The following is a 16,204-nucleotide window of genomic DNA, read 5'->3' on the forward strand; positions in this document are numbered from 1 at the left end:
GAAGCCTGTTCCTCCCTATCTAGACCCCCATAGCCTCCAGAAAATGGAACAAAGCCTCTATGGTATTGCTTGGTTGGCCCAGGATGGAAATGAACAGCTGAGTCTCATCTGCAAAGTGATGATACCTCACCCCATGCCATTGAATAATCTCACCCAGTGGCTTCATATAGAGGTTAAATAGAAGCAGAAAGCGTATTGAGCCCTGTGGCACTCCAAAGAGCAGGGGCTATGGGCTGGATCTCTCACCTCCTCTCAACACCAACTGGAAGCTATCCTGGAGGATGAAGGAGAAACTGCCCCCCCACACCTAACCCTCAAAGCTGGTCCAGAAGGATTCCATGATCAATGGTATCAAAGGCCACTGAGAGATCAAGAAGAGCAAGGATGGATGAAGTACCACCATCCCATTCCTGCCAGAGAACATCCACAAGCGTGATCAATGCCATTTTGGTCCCATGCCCTGATCTGAGTCCAGATGATCACCTTCTTCCAGGGCTCTCTGCAGCTGCAGTGCAACCACCTTCCTTAAGAAAAGAAGGTTGGAGACAGAATGAAAATTGTCCAGAGCAGTGTGGCCCAGTTTCTTAAGGAGGAAGCACACCACCCCCTCCTTAAGTGTTGGTAGAACCACACCTTTCTCAAGGATGCATTTACCAGCACCAGAACCCACTCACACATCACCTTAGCCAACCAGGAAAGGAGTGGATCGAACACAGGTCCCCAAGCTCCCTGGAAAAGGAGGAACAGTAAGAGTTATTCTGTAAACAGCTAACAGGAGTAACCAGTGCTATTTGAAGGAAGGTTGGTCCCAGCAGATGAATTGGGGTTTCTCATATATGCATTTAAAGTGTGCACATAAAAAGATACTTTTATGTAATGGCATTAGGAAGTCTAAATCCCTTGCTTCTGATCATGGCTTTGAAAAACAAGCAAAATAAATTCCATGGTTGTAAAATTCTGCACATAGACAATCACATTTCTTTTCCCATTTTAACTCCTCATTCTCAGAATTCATTCTTATACCTTCAAACCATTGAATTAAATAAAAAGAAATGTTAAAATCAAAATTAATGAGATGAAGAAAGACAAAACCATATTTTTCTAATTTGGTTTTACATTTCTAGTTTGGTCAGAAAGAAATGGTTACATTATTTTCTTATACCTATGTTTTAGCGGCTAAAAGGCTAAAATAGAAAAGAAAAAAAAGTGCAAGATTTTTTTCACAATGTCCCCTATTCACTGCTACTAGCCTAAAGGTTGAAATAAGCCTGTAATCAACAGCACAGTAGTATCAACACATCTTGTTTACAAAAGCTGGTTTACTGCCTTAAAAGGTCATCAGAATGACAGGAAAAAAATCCTGAAAAAAATCAGGTTTTTTTTATTATATTATTTGAATTGTTACTGCTGAATTGTTAAAGGGACATAAGTGGTTAAGGAAATCCACCACAAAATACTAACATTTCATGTTAACTATTAACTCCTTTCATGTGACTGAAACCACATAAGAGATGGACAAGCTTAAAGACTGAACTTGCCTGAAGGGCAATGGATCCAAATAATATTTCCTCCCTCATTTCTTAAGTTTGGCTCCAAACAATCTGTCTTTCCAATACTGGGTGAGTTTATGATTTCTGAACTTTAAGAATGATCTGTTTTAAATTTAGAACCAGATGTAACATTACATAAATTTTTGGTACAATCATTTATATTGGGAATAAGCCCCACTGAACTCAGAGGAACTTATTGCTGATGATTGTGTTCAAAACTGGCATATATTCAGATTCAATTATTCCCTACTTAATTATAGCCCAAAACATTTTGCTGAATGTAAGTGTTTTAAAACTGTTCCTGATTAGAAAAACTCCCTTTTAAATTAAATAGGGGGAGCATATTTAACCAAATTATAAGGATTTTAACTGTGAAATAGATAAATCTACATCTTTGGGAAGAATTGTTGATCTGTAAATTCCTCTGTTTTTGAGCTCTTCTAAATAAGGAACTTCTCTGTTTTATAGATCAAGCTCTTTAAATACAAAAAAAATATTTTGGTTGTGATTAAAGGTGTTTGGAACCCCCCCCCCCAAAAAAAAAACCCAACTAAATGGTTAACCTTCCTAAAGTCTTGGTGTCTAATTTCACTTTTAATTTTTATGACAAAGAGAGAGAAAGCAGAGTGAACAGAAAGAAATTTTAATGATTTCTTTAAAAAAATGTAAACACTTTCATTTGCTCCAGAATTCAGTAATTTTTCTCACCAATTTTAGAACAGTGACAGTATTGTTGTTTATAACACCAGTCCACAACCAAATTCTGTTTTGGACAATGGTTCATTGTTAATCTCAATTTGGACATCATTGCTAAATGATAACTGTCCCATGTTACTTAGAGAATACATGAAGATCATTGAACCTGCACTGAGCCATCTGCTTGTATGTTCTAAAATATATGTAATTGAGATTAAATCTCAAGCTATATATTTTATACAAAGTATTATGCATGTATAATGCAAATAATCATTCCAAAACTGATTATGTGCCTTATAAGGAAGCTAAAGAAAAAATATAGTTATGATGAAATGTTTCCATTAAGTTTTCATTAATATATGGACATGCACTGTAGTGTCAGATGGTTTCTATCTAATCCTGGCCACAGCTCTCCAAAGTCCTCATGAAAAATTATGTACCAATATTGTTTATTTGAAACCCTAGAGAAGTTGTGGATGCAGTCTGTGATTTACTCCATACAAACTCATGCTTCACCACTGAGTGTGCTTTGCTCCTTAGTAACCATTACTGCAATCACTGAAAATTCTGATATTTCAGAAAGAAGGAAATTAGCACTTTATTGGGTTATATAAAGGTTTGCTTCTCTGAGAAGTTCCATCCCCTTCAATACTGTCAACTGTTGGGCTTTGCCTCTTTAGTGCAAAATTATGCCAGGCAACTTCATAAATTGATAGAGCCTAGGACAAACAATGGATTATGATGAAGCTCAAGGACACAGACACATTTTTTTAGAAAAAAACAAGACAAATTTGTTTAGAAAAAATGTCCTCAAGTGTTAAGAAAAATAGTAGCAATATAATCCTGGTAACGGATGACAGTTCCCCCAAATCTCAAATTAGATTTGCTGGAAAAAACTGGGTGTATGGAAAATGAGAAAGGTTACAAAGGTCTAAGTGAAAAATAACAATGGCTGATACTGAGTCAGATTGACACTAAAGCTTTGTACATTCCAAATACTGTAATTTATCAAGAATACTTTCTGGTTTGGTTTGGTAGGAAGAGGGTGTAGATAAAGCTTTTTAAAATGTTCTAGGTCTTTAGTTCTTTATCCAAGTATCAATTCATCCATATGGAATGATGCAGGAAACTTATTTCATTCTGGGATATTTTGAAGTACTGATCATTCATTAGATGACATCCCTCCCAAACCTGGTCTCCTCCAGATGTGTTAGGCTTCAACTCCCATCATCCCAGCCAAGGCAACACTGACTGGGAATGATGAACATTTAGACCCAACACAGCTGGACGACACTAGCTACTCAAGCAGAATTATGTTTTCTAGTGCATCTTTCTGCAAAAAACTAAAACCTTTGTTTTTAAAACAGATGCATAATAGACCACTGCAGGATACATTAGCATTGCCTTAAGTACTAGAAAAGACCTTCTGCAGTTTGCATTTGGTGCTATTACCAGTGGAACACTAACGAAGACATTCTCATTTCCGTCTTTGAAATGGTGGAGAGTGTCCAGAATTATTTACTGGCAGAACTGCATGGGTGTAATTCGTGCCCTGCCACAGTGTGTTCTTGAATGCATTCATTACTGTCTCTCTAAGGTTCCGTCTTTATTTTCCATAGTTTAGCTTATGCTGTGCAGGGGGAAAAAAATTAGAACTGTTCCCTTTAAGCTATCAAAATGATGAAAGGCTGCTATTCAGGCAGAGGATTTACAAAGGCATGCTGAAAACCAGAGAAGCCATGAATTCACACTTTTGAGTTGCACAGATTTCTTAATGATGAAAATGCTAAGCACAAACACAAGGGGTTTCAGGTAGCTTATATTCACCCAGTGGACATGACAGGTTTTAAAAGCTGTATCCCTGTACGCTTTTAAATCAGTTTGGAACACAGCATTTGTTGCCCTTCCATGTTCTACCTGCCATCCAGATCCTAGCGACAGGCAACAACATCAACCATAGACCTCCTTCAGTGATTTTGCCAGCTCATTTTTAAATTATTCACTGTCACACAGCCATTTCTGGCTCCTGCAAGAGAGCCAGTAACACACGACTACAGTATCCTTTCCCCCACCCTTCCTAGCTCCTAACCCTCATTACAGCGTAAGTAATGTCCATCATATTAATCTATTCTTGGCTCTGTTAGTCATTTTGCAGCAGGCTGCAGTTTCCAGAGCGTGATTCTGTTTTGCTCAGAAATGTTTGCATTCACCTTCCAAACACTTCTTCCTCCCCCTTTCCTCCACATCATTGAAAGACTGGGGCGAGAGCTGAACATTTGTTGATTCAACGGATACTTACAGCTTGTCATATTAAGAAGATGCTATGTAGATGTTTACACAATGAGCCTAACTGCTATGAGCCTCTAGGCAAGCACTATTCTATTGGGACTGATTTTCCTGATGTTTTTCTTAGACCTGCAGAAGCAGCCCCACCAAAGAATACTGTGGCTGGAAAAAAGATAAGACTAAACAGCAAAATGAACGCATCCTTCATCTAACACTCCACAGAAGACCCAGCACCAGCACAGTGAACTTGGGAAAAGAAGAATCTTCTGCTTGAAGCCCAGGACTTAGCAGTAAGGACAATGAATGATGCACTGTATATTCTTGGACGATTTTCAGTATTTGTGTATTTTAAATGGCAGCATGTTATCCTTAACATGCAGTTTGAAAAATTTTAGTGATTTAAACTAAAATGAAGCTTTGAGATGTATGGGTGGATGGGTGTGTATGCAGAAACAGCCATGCATGCACAAAATTATTAGCTTTTTGCTATTATGTGTGATATGATAACATTAAAATTCATTCAAGTTAAGATGATGAGGACATACACATAATGATATAGACTTTATATGTGAGCATAATCTCTGCTGAACACAGTGGTTGAACGTTTGTTGAAGCAGGAAAAATCAATACAAGATCATTGTTGGTTTGCATCACAGTATTTCAACAATCTGCCCCTTGTACTGCATCTTTTTTCTAGGGTTGCATACACTTAGCATCTAAGAATTCAAGGATGAAGACTTTATTTCTGAGCTCTAAAGAAACATATTGCTGCACTGAGGCACTTCTAATATTTCAACAAAGCCACGCTTGTGGAAAGACATATTCATAAAGGTAAAAATATGCAACAGTATTTTTTTCTCCCCCAAAACTGGTCTGAAAGCCTCCTTAAATAGCAATGCAAGGCAATGCAGTGTTGCTAAGGTCACCATTTCTTCCAAGCAGAATAAATATGAACTGCGTTCAAGAACACTTCCTTTCATTTTTATACCATGCGTTTGAAAACGTGAGGATAATAATTCAGGCAATTCAAGGAAAAATAGAATAGCTCATGATGTAAGATTTCATTATAGTGATAGTGGTAAGAACTTTGGTCTTTTCTGTCACCTGCCAAAAAAATCAACAGTAAAAGACAGACCAGCCCCAATTCTGGTTATGCTTGATGTATTTTTGAAATCAATAACGCAGTTTCCATCTAATCCAAAGATCATCAGCTGGTTACACAAAAGAAACAGTTTGTCTCTATTCACGGTGCTGAAACTGAAAAAAAGAAAGCTTGCATAATCAAAGCCACAAAAAGTAAACGCAAGTTGATTCTTAAAGCAGAGTTAAGCCAGTCTTCTAGAACACTTGCATTTGTAAAGTGAAACTTTAGCAGCAGTTAAGTATTTTTTATTTTAAACTGAATGATGCATCAGACTGAACCTCATTTAAATTAAAGAATTTAAATGCTATTTTTTCTAACCTTTCCTAGGTAGAACAGATTCACCGAACTGTGGCCAGAAGAAAACTCCAGAGAACATTTGGAGTTCCAGGAAACATCTGGAATGCCAAAGATGAACCTACTTGAGGCAGCAAAATCAGGGTTTCTAGTATGCATTGTGGTTTGCATCTTCATCTTTGGTGTTTTCTACCTACGGAATGCAATCTTCAAGAAAGACAGAGAGGAAAAACTCATCCCGAAAGAGTGTGGCTTTTATCCAGATGAACTTTGCTCGGCCCTCTTTGATGGGAAAGAAGTTGCTTTTCAGATTGGCCAGCTGTGCCAGGAGGCTCTAGGGGGAAGAGAAATGTCTACTTGCATACAAACACCATGCAACTGTTCCACACTGCAGAAGAAACTCCACTTCATTACAAGACCACTGTCAGAAGAAGAAAGGAACTTCTCCTTGGCATACATCATCACCATTCACAAGGAACTGGACATGTTTATAAAACTACTCAGAGCTATTTACGTGCCTCAGAATGTTTACTGTATACATATTGATGAAAAATCACCAGAGGATTTTAAGCAAGCTGTGAAAACCTTGGTCAACTGCTTTGAAAACATTTTTATTGCTTCCAAGAGAGAAAAAGTTGTCTATGCAGGATTTTCCAGATTGCAAGCAGATATCAACTGCATGAAGGATTTGATTCATTTAAAAAATCAGTGGAATTATGTTATTAATCTATGTGGCCAGGATTATCCCATCAAAACTAACAAGGAACTTATACAGTATATTAAAAGTAAATGGAATGGTAAAAATATAACTCCAGGAATTGTTCAACCACCTCATATGAGACACAGAACTCATCTTAGTTACCACGAACTTGTACAGTCAGGAATAACATTTATCTATCCAACTAATAATGTGAAAAGTGAACCACCCCATAATTTGACTATATATTTTGGGACTGCCTACTATATACTCACAAGACAATTTGTAGAGTTTACACTGACTGATGCACGTGCAAAAGATTTGCTCGAATGGTCAAGAGACACCTATAGTCCAGATGAGCATTATTGGGTCACCCTGAATCACTTACCAGGTAAGCAGAATTATAGCATTATCTTGTCCATGGTACATTGTTCATAAATATTGCATATATGAGCTAAGAAGAATCTATTGGAAATCATTAACCAAATTGCAAAATCTATTTTCAGTTTGCTTTTCAGATTTAGACAATAACAAACTCACAATACACCATGAATGGAAGGGCTTTTTCTTAACCTGTGAGTTAAGGTGGAAAAATAAAGAAAAACAACAACAATGAAACAAAAAGGAAAAGGAAGTGAGATCAAGACATTGTTTCAATCCCAAGGGATTATTTAAATTATATAATTAAAAAACTTCAGAAGATATCAAAAGCTTGCTTTATTTATCTATTTAATTCAATTTGAATGGCTACCCATCCTACTATAGTGACTCGAGGCAGCTAACAACAAAAACACAATTAATATGACATCAAAGCAGCATAAGAAATTCTGTAAGAACAGCCGAGATAAAAAGCCAATAACTCAAAATTTATAACCACATGGGCTCCAACTTACTGCCTGACCCAGGAAAGTTTTTCAGTCTTTAAAAATGAAATAAAACCTATTTTGCTATTGATATACTAGCTATCAACTGTGTGGTTATATGGTCCAGACTTCTCTTGACAAATATTACATTCCCCCCAACACTGACTTTCATCCACATCTGGCAGTTTGGGAACATCTATCTATCACCCAAATATCATGTTCACATCTCTAGAAATCAAAGACTGGGACTAGACAGGTTCTGACCAGTTGCGACTCAGAAGCATGCAGTGCCTAAGTGTACAATTTCTTTCAGGGTGGTAGAACCGGTTCCAGATGTGGTTCTGGAGCCTGAGTTTAAGGGGAATGAGTTGAGTTTGGGGAAGTGTATTGGAGGTCTTCCCATATCTGTGGTCTTTCAAATCCTCAATATATTCGCTTACCACCCTGACTACAGAAATTGCAGAGCTTGTAGTACACATCTGCATTGCATCTAGAACTTCCTTTTTTTTCCTTGCCATAGAAGAGCGCCCAGAAAATAGTTGGTTTTTATAATAAAGGCCATGGCCCTGCCCTGAAGTGGTTTTACCCGGGGCAGGCATCATCAAATCCTCCTGGATGGAATTTGCAATGAGATTGCATTCTTGTTCTTGTTTTAAAAGAGGAATGTACTTTTTCCCCCCCAAATCAAAGGCTGTAATAGCTTTGATTGATGTGCTGAGGACTTTGTTGTTGTTTATTCGTTTAGTCGCTTCCGACTCTTCGTGACTTCATGGACCAGCCCACGCCAGAGCTTCCTGTCAGTCGTCAACACCCCCAGCTCCCCCAGGGACGAGTCCGTCACCTCTAGAATATCATCCATCCATCTTGCCCTTGGTCGGCCCCTCTTCCTTTTGCCCTCCACTCTCCCTAGCATCAGCACCTTCTCCAGGGTGTCCTGTCTTCTCATTAGGTGGCCAAAGTATTTCAGTTTTGCCTTTAATATCATTCCCTCAAGTGAGCAGTCTGGCTTTATTTCCTGCAGTATGGACTGGTTTGATCTTCTTGCAGTCCAAGGCACTCTCAGAATTTTCCTCCAACACCACAGTTCAAAAGCATTGGTCTTCCTTCTCTCAGCCTTCCTTATGGTCCAGCTCTTGCAGCCATATGTTACTATGGGGAACACCATTGCTTTAACTATGCGGACCTTTGTTGTCAGTGTGATGTCTCTGCTCTTAAGTATTTTATCGAGATTTGTCATTGCTCTTCTCCCAAGGATTAAGCGTCTTCTGATTTCCTGACTGCAGTCAGCATCTGCAGTAATCTTCGCACCTAGAAATATAAAGTCTTTCACTGCTTCTACATTTTCTCCCTTTATTTGCCAGTTATCAATCAAGCTGGTTGCCATAATCTTGGGTTTTTTGAGGTTTAGCTGCAAGCCAGCTTTTGCACTTTCTTCTTTCACCTTCATCATAAGGCTCCTCAGTTCCTCTTCACTTTCAGCCATAAAAGTGGTATCATCTGCATATCTGAGATTGTTAATGTTTCCTCCAGCGATTTTAACTCCGGCCATGGATTCCTCAAGCCCAGCATGTCACATGATGTGTTCTGCGTACAAGCTGAATAGGTAGGGTGAGAGTATACAGCCCTGCCAAACACCTTTCCCAATCTTAAACCAGTCCATTGTTCCCTGGTCTGTTCTTACTGTTGCTACTTGGTCGTTATACAGATTCTTCAGGAGGCAGACAAGATGACTTGGTATCCCCATACCGCTAAGAACTTGCCACAATTTGTTATGGTCCACACAGTCAAAGGCTTTAGAATAGTCAATAAAACAGAAATAGATGTTTTTCTGAACCTCCCTGGCTTTTTCCATTATCCAGCGGATATTGGCAATTTGGTCCCGAGTTCCTCTGCCTTTTCTAAACCCAGCTTGTACATCTGGCAATTCTCGCTCCATGAATTGCTGAAGTCTACCTTGCAGGATCTTGAGCATTACCTTACTGGCATGTGAAATGAGTGCCACTGTTTGATAGTTTGAACATTCTTTAGTGTTTCCCTTTTTTGGTATGGGGATTTTTTCCAATCGGATGGCCATTCTTGTGTTTTCCAAATTTGCTGGCATAGAGCATGCATTACCTTGACAGCATCATCTTGCAAGATTTTGAACAGTTCAGCTGGGATGCCATCGTCTCCTGCTGCCTTGTTATTAACAATGCTTCTTAAGGCCCATTCAACCTCACTCTTCAGGATGTCTGGCTCTAGCTCACTGACCACACCGTCAAAGCTATCCCCGATATTGTTATCCTTCCTATACAGGTCTTCTGTATATTCTTGCCACCTTTTCTTGATCTCTTCTTCTTCTGTTAGGTCCTTGCCATCTTTGTTTTGATCATACCCTTTTTTGCCTGGAATTTACCTCCGATGTTTCTAATTTTCTGGAAGAGGTCTCTTGTCCTTCCTATTCTATTGTCTTCTTCCACTTCCACGCATTGTTTGTGCTGAGGACTACACTCCAAAATGTAGGGGAGACCAGAGCAATTTAAATTTTATTTAAATTAATTTTGTGCTGACACATAAGAAAAATGCAATTTTGTAATAACTTTTGATGGGGTTCTGGGGACTGCACCCAAAGCTTTCTAGGGGCTTCAAACTGGGCACCTGATTTAAAAAAAGAACACACTCAGAAAGAGCTTTCTTTTTATGTTGGAACTGTATGATCACATCCTTTGGTAACCAAAACAAAAACCTTAGGGCACCTTAAAGACTAACACATTTATTACTGCAAAAGCTTTCATGGGTCTGCTTAAAAATAACATCTTCATAAGTGGTCTTATTTGCTTCATTGAGCTAAACTAGAATTAATTTTATTTAGCAATGTTTTTATGCTGCCCACTTACAGGATTCACAAGATAGTGGAATAATTAATAGATATTGCCTTAAGAGGCAGTATAATCATATATTTTAAAACAAGGAAATGCAGAAAGAATCTATGTTACAGGGAAGCTTGCTACTGTTTGTCATCTTGGGAACAGCAAGGGTGATACATAAATCCAAAACATAAATCTGTTTTTTAAAATGGAAAACATGTATAACAATACTTTTAAATTGGTTGCTTAGATGCTCCTGGTGCTACACTGAACACAACCTGGCAAGGAAATATACGAGCAATCAAGTGGAGAAATCAAGAAGGGGAAACCCACAACGGCTGCAAAGGTAATTATTGAACATGACACAATCTCAGTTCAAGAACCATTGAGAAGTCATTTGCTAGTCGCTCAAAATGACTGTTTGTTCTAATGGGAATGGAGAGATAAAACCTACAAAATCCCACCGCAGCAATGCTGGGAAGACTACATTAGATAATTCCACAAGCTGCAATACAGAATAATCCAAATCCTTTTTTTTTCTTTTGTTACGCTGTTCACTCTGTTCTGATCTTGAATTTAATTATAAGGTGGGACACAAAGAATTCACACTTACAAACATATCCAATACATATAATCAGCTGAGAGTCTACTAACAAGTAAAATATTGTGGCTCCTTAAAAAAAAAAAAAGCTTTGTTCTTCCTAATTTCTTTCAAAGGAAACCAAGAATGTACACATAGATTTTTCCTTCTTATTCCCTCATTTCGCACACATATGCATGCATGGACACTTCATGTACAGACATAAGCAAATTAGGGTAAGAAGTAATAAGCATAAATGGCCATTCCTTTCCCTTCCCCTCCCCCTAATTCCAATCTATATCTCCTACAGCATATTTCATTTCCTGAATGGTATCCAGCCTGGGATTATCACTTTACAGTACAATTTCTCTTTTGCAGGACATTATGTCAGAGATATCTGCATCTATGGTCTTGGAGACTTAGAGTGGATTATTAACTCTCCTAATTTATTTGCCAACAAATTTGAGCCAGCAACATATCCACTTGTTATGGACTGCCTAGAGAAGTATTACAGAATGAAGGTACTCCAGCAAGCTGAAGTACCTTTGGAAGCACACTGGCATTTGGAGGAATAGACTGCTCTGAACATCCGGACTAACCATAGCCTCTATGGAGGGTGAAGCAGAACAAAAGACACCCCACATTTCAAAATGTATGTTAGAAAGATGGATACTGCATCATAAGTATTCAGCATCTTGGATCCGAGGGCATTAAGAAAGGAAAATCCTGAACAACATGAAGAGTCAATACGCACTGAAACTAGTGTCCTTACCAACATTAACTTCTCTGTGCCTGTTCTTTTTTCTCCCATTCAAGTGCTTAGAAACACATAATTGGTGCATATTGTCTTAGATTCTTACAGGTAGTCCATGTTTAGCTACTGCCTCGTTTAGCGCCTGTTTGCAGTTACAAAAATGATACAAAAGTAACTTTGTGACCAATCCTCACATTAAAGACCTTTGCAGGTCTGTAAAGCAAAGGGAAGCTGAAGGAGGATCATAAAAACACTTGTGGTTTCACTTAGTGACCGCTTTGCTTAACAACTGAGTTGTCTGTCATAATTATGGTCACTAAATGAGGACTACCTGTTCTCTTTCACATAAGAGGACTAATCTCTTTCTAAAAGAATGCTTATTCTTTTAAATGAACTATTTAAAAAGGCTCACATCCTGACTTAAATCCAGACCACGCCCTCTGAAGTTAATTGCACTAAATGAGTCATGACTAACTTGCCCCACTTACTCCAGTGGGTCTATTTTAAGCATATATAAATCCATATCTAAATATAATTCATATATAATTACATTTATCTTCTTTAACATCTTTTTTCTACATATAACTTTATGTAAATTTAATTAATAAATCCCTGAATAAACATATTCATAGAATTAATCAAAATTTTCTGTCACTGGATGACACTGATCTTTCATCCAGTCCAATCTGGTAAAATTACATGTAAAATCAAGTAAAAACCTAGCATTTATATATTATGACGTATCTGGCTGGCTAAATGAAAAAATAAAATAAAATTCAGTATTCCATAAGTCTTAATTCAGACAGAGGAGAAAATTAAGTAAGTTAAATTAGGAAGAAAAAAATAAAAGTATATGTGGGGCTGAACTAAGTCTTATACTCAATATTTCAAATTTCACTTGAATCTGTATCTCTTGAACTGAAAGTTTACACAATGTTTCACAGGGAGAATAAAACTGTATTAATGAAAATATATATTTATATTATTAATTATCATTTGAATTCCTCTATAAGATATTGAAATAGTAAGTTTGAAAATATCTCCATAAGTGTGATAGATATTAACTTCCTGTTGACAACAAAATCTCAACCAACCAACATGTAAATGTTTTGTTCGAAGCAGGGAGGGTACAATATGAAAAACATTCTTTTTTATGGTTTATACTTGCATCTATGTCAGTACTGTTTACAAATTTAACTTAAATGTTTTAGAAGAGAGATCCAAAAATAAAACTCACAAAACAGAATTTATTCTTGATGAAGGTGTGGAAACCCCCACCACACCATTACAGTTGTACAGGAAAACTCCTTGTAGATTTCTTAAGCAGATAAACTCAACTCTTTAATGTTATCTGTCTCTGATTTGTCTAACAAATGACTCAACCATACAGATGTACACAGGTTCTGTTAAGTAAGGCTCTACTGTGCTAGTTTGTACCTTAACAATGAGGGGCAAAGTATTTCTCTTCTCCCAGGAACACAGAAGATGGATGTACCTGCTATAGTATGATCTAGTTTGACCAGTGAAATGTGTTGAGTGGGGCTGTCCCTGAAAAGATTTTGGAAACTAGGAGCACAAAATGGGATAGTCAGACAATGATTCGATTTGCACTTTAAAAACTAGCTGTATTTGTACTTGACCCAGCTGGACTTTAGTTCATTTCCAAGCACAATGCAACTTGTGGAATTCATTTCATAAAGCTGTAAATAATAGAAAGGATGGAGATAGGAGACCTGAAAGTCTGCCTCTTCCCATATATGCTTGCTGTAATTTCTATTCCTCTGCTGAGTTTTTAAATGGAGGAAAAAAATCCAATCATTTCACAGAGATTGTAATGGCTTCCGATGGATTTGATCTATATACACAGTCATCACGTATTCCTTTTCAGAATAAGCAATGTTATCGAAAGCACAGAAAAAGCCTAAGAAGCATTAAGCAAAGGAAATTAAAGGCAGTAGACTGGAGAAAGGAAAGAAAATCTAACTAAATCTAGTTTACACCAACACCATTCACTATCCTCCATAGCATTTATCCTTGCAAACCATTCCATCTTCTACCACATCCATACACTATTCGTACATTGCCTTTAAACTCCCAACTTCCCTCTCTTTGAAGATCTCATTAACTCCTTCCAGCCATGACTTTCTCAGTTTTCTGCTTCCTCTCAGCCCATCCCTGCTTCTTTCCCAAGCCAGCATGGTGAAATGGTCTCTGGACTATGACTGAGAGAACCTGGGCACTGGTCCACTTCTGCTGCCAGTCACTTTCTCTTGGTCCAAACTACCTCACAGGTGTATTGCTGTAGCAAAATCAAAGAGCAGAAAGCACTAGAAACACCTTGTAGTCCTGAACAAAAGGTAGGGTAGAAATCAAATACATTTATTTTATGATTCAATCCTCATTCTTTCTCTGTATGAGTAAACAAGCAAACAAACAAATAAATAAATGCATGTATTTTATATTGGCCATTGATTTTAATAATCAGTCCACATTTATTCAGCACCCATTCATTCTTGATCCTATCTCTTCCTGCTTTACCACGTAACCCATCCCCATTTAGTTCAACTTAATTTTTTCCTGTCATACCCAAATCTCAGTTACATGGGCCGAAGCATGCCGTTATAAACCAGCCATTTTCATTTCTTTCAACATTGTTTCCTCACAACTACCCATCAATAATCTAGTTATAATATAGACCAAACTATAATGAGCAATACTGTTAAGGCTGGTGCTTTCATTTTATGGATGACTCAAGTCTTGCACTAACAGGAAGTAAACCACTGACATTGCCCCCCCCCCCGCACTTAGACCGACTCTTACTCAAAGCAATACAGATATTAAAATAACATCCAGATTAAGAAGGGAAAATGTCTGTTGTTACATCCAGGCTGAAATGGACAGAAAGGCATTCAAGTGTACCAAATTCTTCCTTTGTTCACCTTTATTTATTTTGAATGAAGGATATCATTTTGCAATTCAGTGGATGTTACTTCTTGTCAAAACTGAAGAATTTACCAATTCTTAATGCCTTCCACACTGCGTACCAATAATGAAGCTTATCCCACTTTTATAGCTGGACACCATCGGGTTCATTCACAGCTTGAAAACATCTCACTACAAGAAAAATGGGCAGTGCCATGCCTAGCATACAGCAAAACAGCTCATCAGCAGTGAGAAGTAAATGAAATCTCCCATTGCAATGACCTCCAGCTTAGCCAAAAGGCCATTAATTATTAAACATTTTCCCACAGCGATGAGCATTTTCTTCGGCAGCTGTGCTTATTTTAGATAATCTCTAACCGCACTTCTGGTTATTTGTTCCATTATTTATGTGGGAAACTAAGCCCAAATAAACCTCAGTCAGATGTTTCAAAAGGAAAGTTGTTGTTTTTAAGTATCAGCATATAAATCATGTGTATTTTCTGCCACCCAGAACTGTAGACTTAATTTGGAAGGATTTTCTTCAGGAAAAACAATGGATGGCAATGATTTTTTCACTGGATTTATGTTGCAGAACTAGCTGGAAGCTGATATTGCAATGGAGAACTCTTCTGATATGCAACAGTAATTCTGAAATAATTTTCATAGTAATACACCATAAAATATTAGTAACGCTTTTGACATCAATGTGGTTTTCAAGAAAATACATATAATGCAGGCTTTCTTGAGAGAGACTGTGAAAAAGATTATGAAACTAAACAATGTTTAGTTTCAAGACCAAGAATTTAGAACAGAGGAAATGAAACAAACAGAAATATTAGAGGAATAGGAAAATATTCATCAGGGTGATGGGGGCTGTTTATCTTTTTCCTCTGAAGCAAATGGCCATGCATTTAAAGTAATGGCAAAATGTATGTATGTATGTATGTATTTGATTTCTATAGCCGCCCATCTCAACAAGTGACTCTGTTTAAAATGTTTTTAAAAATCACTAGTACTTTTCAGTATGCCTAGCAACATCTCTGGGCAAAGTTCAACAAATAAATTAGAGATCTTGTTTAGTTATTTTCAAGATGACAATCCTGATTACCAATTCTCCCCCCACTGCACAAATTGGAGTTCAACAACTATATTTATCCTTAATATACTAATGAAGAGGAATGGGTAGATGATACAATTAACCCTCAGGATATATTGGATACAACAATCCAGTTTTGTACCATTTTCTCAAATCAAAGTAAGTTGATTTAGGCTAAAAATTTGTGACAGGCTCTCCCAAACAGCAACTGATAGCTTGTTCCTTTGGCAGAAACCAGCCTGCAGCAATTCATTACTGATATGTGGTATGACAACACTTCTATTATCTGATAGTAGATAGACTGAAATAGGCACACCATCCACGTCGGACTGAAGTTTAATGGAAGTTTACCTCAGAAGTAAACATAGAGCGCTGGGTTGCCTGTTCCTGCTACACAGACATTTTGTTTCTGAGATCAGTCAAGTTTACAGAACATGTCCCTGCCATAAATAGAATACTTAGAGCATTTCAGTGTG

General features: G+C 37.5%; 2 protein-coding genes across 2 annotated transcripts in view; one reads left to right on the forward strand and one right to left on the reverse strand.

Annotated features, from left to right (window-relative positions):
• Window positions 1–16,204, reverse strand: part of RTF2 (replication termination factor 2) — a 55,968-nt gene that overhangs the window by 15,970 nt on the left and 23,794 nt on the right. The window lies entirely within an intron of this gene.
• On the forward strand, window positions 1,523–15,090 carry LOC134492875 (beta-1,3-galactosyl-O-glycosyl-glycoprotein beta-1,6-N-acetylglucosaminyltransferase 7-like). Its single transcript, XM_063297025.1, has 6 exons — window positions 1,523–1,619; window positions 4,660–4,822; window positions 5,230–5,363; window positions 6,004–7,058; window positions 10,627–10,722; window positions 11,335–15,090. Exons 4-6 carry the CDS (start codon window positions 6,077–6,079, stop codon window positions 11,529–11,531), a joined length of 1,275 nt encoding a protein of 424 aa, XP_063153095.1. The 5' UTR covers window positions 1,523–1,619; window positions 4,660–4,822; window positions 5,230–5,363; window positions 6,004–6,076; the 3' UTR covers window positions 11,532–15,090.

Source organism: Candoia aspera, chromosome 3, assembly GCF_035149785.1.
Source record: "Candoia aspera isolate rCanAsp1 chromosome 3, rCanAsp1.hap2, whole genome shotgun sequence".
In the NCBI taxonomy this organism is placed as follows: Eukaryota; Metazoa; Chordata; class Lepidosauria; order Squamata; family Boidae; genus Candoia; species Candoia aspera.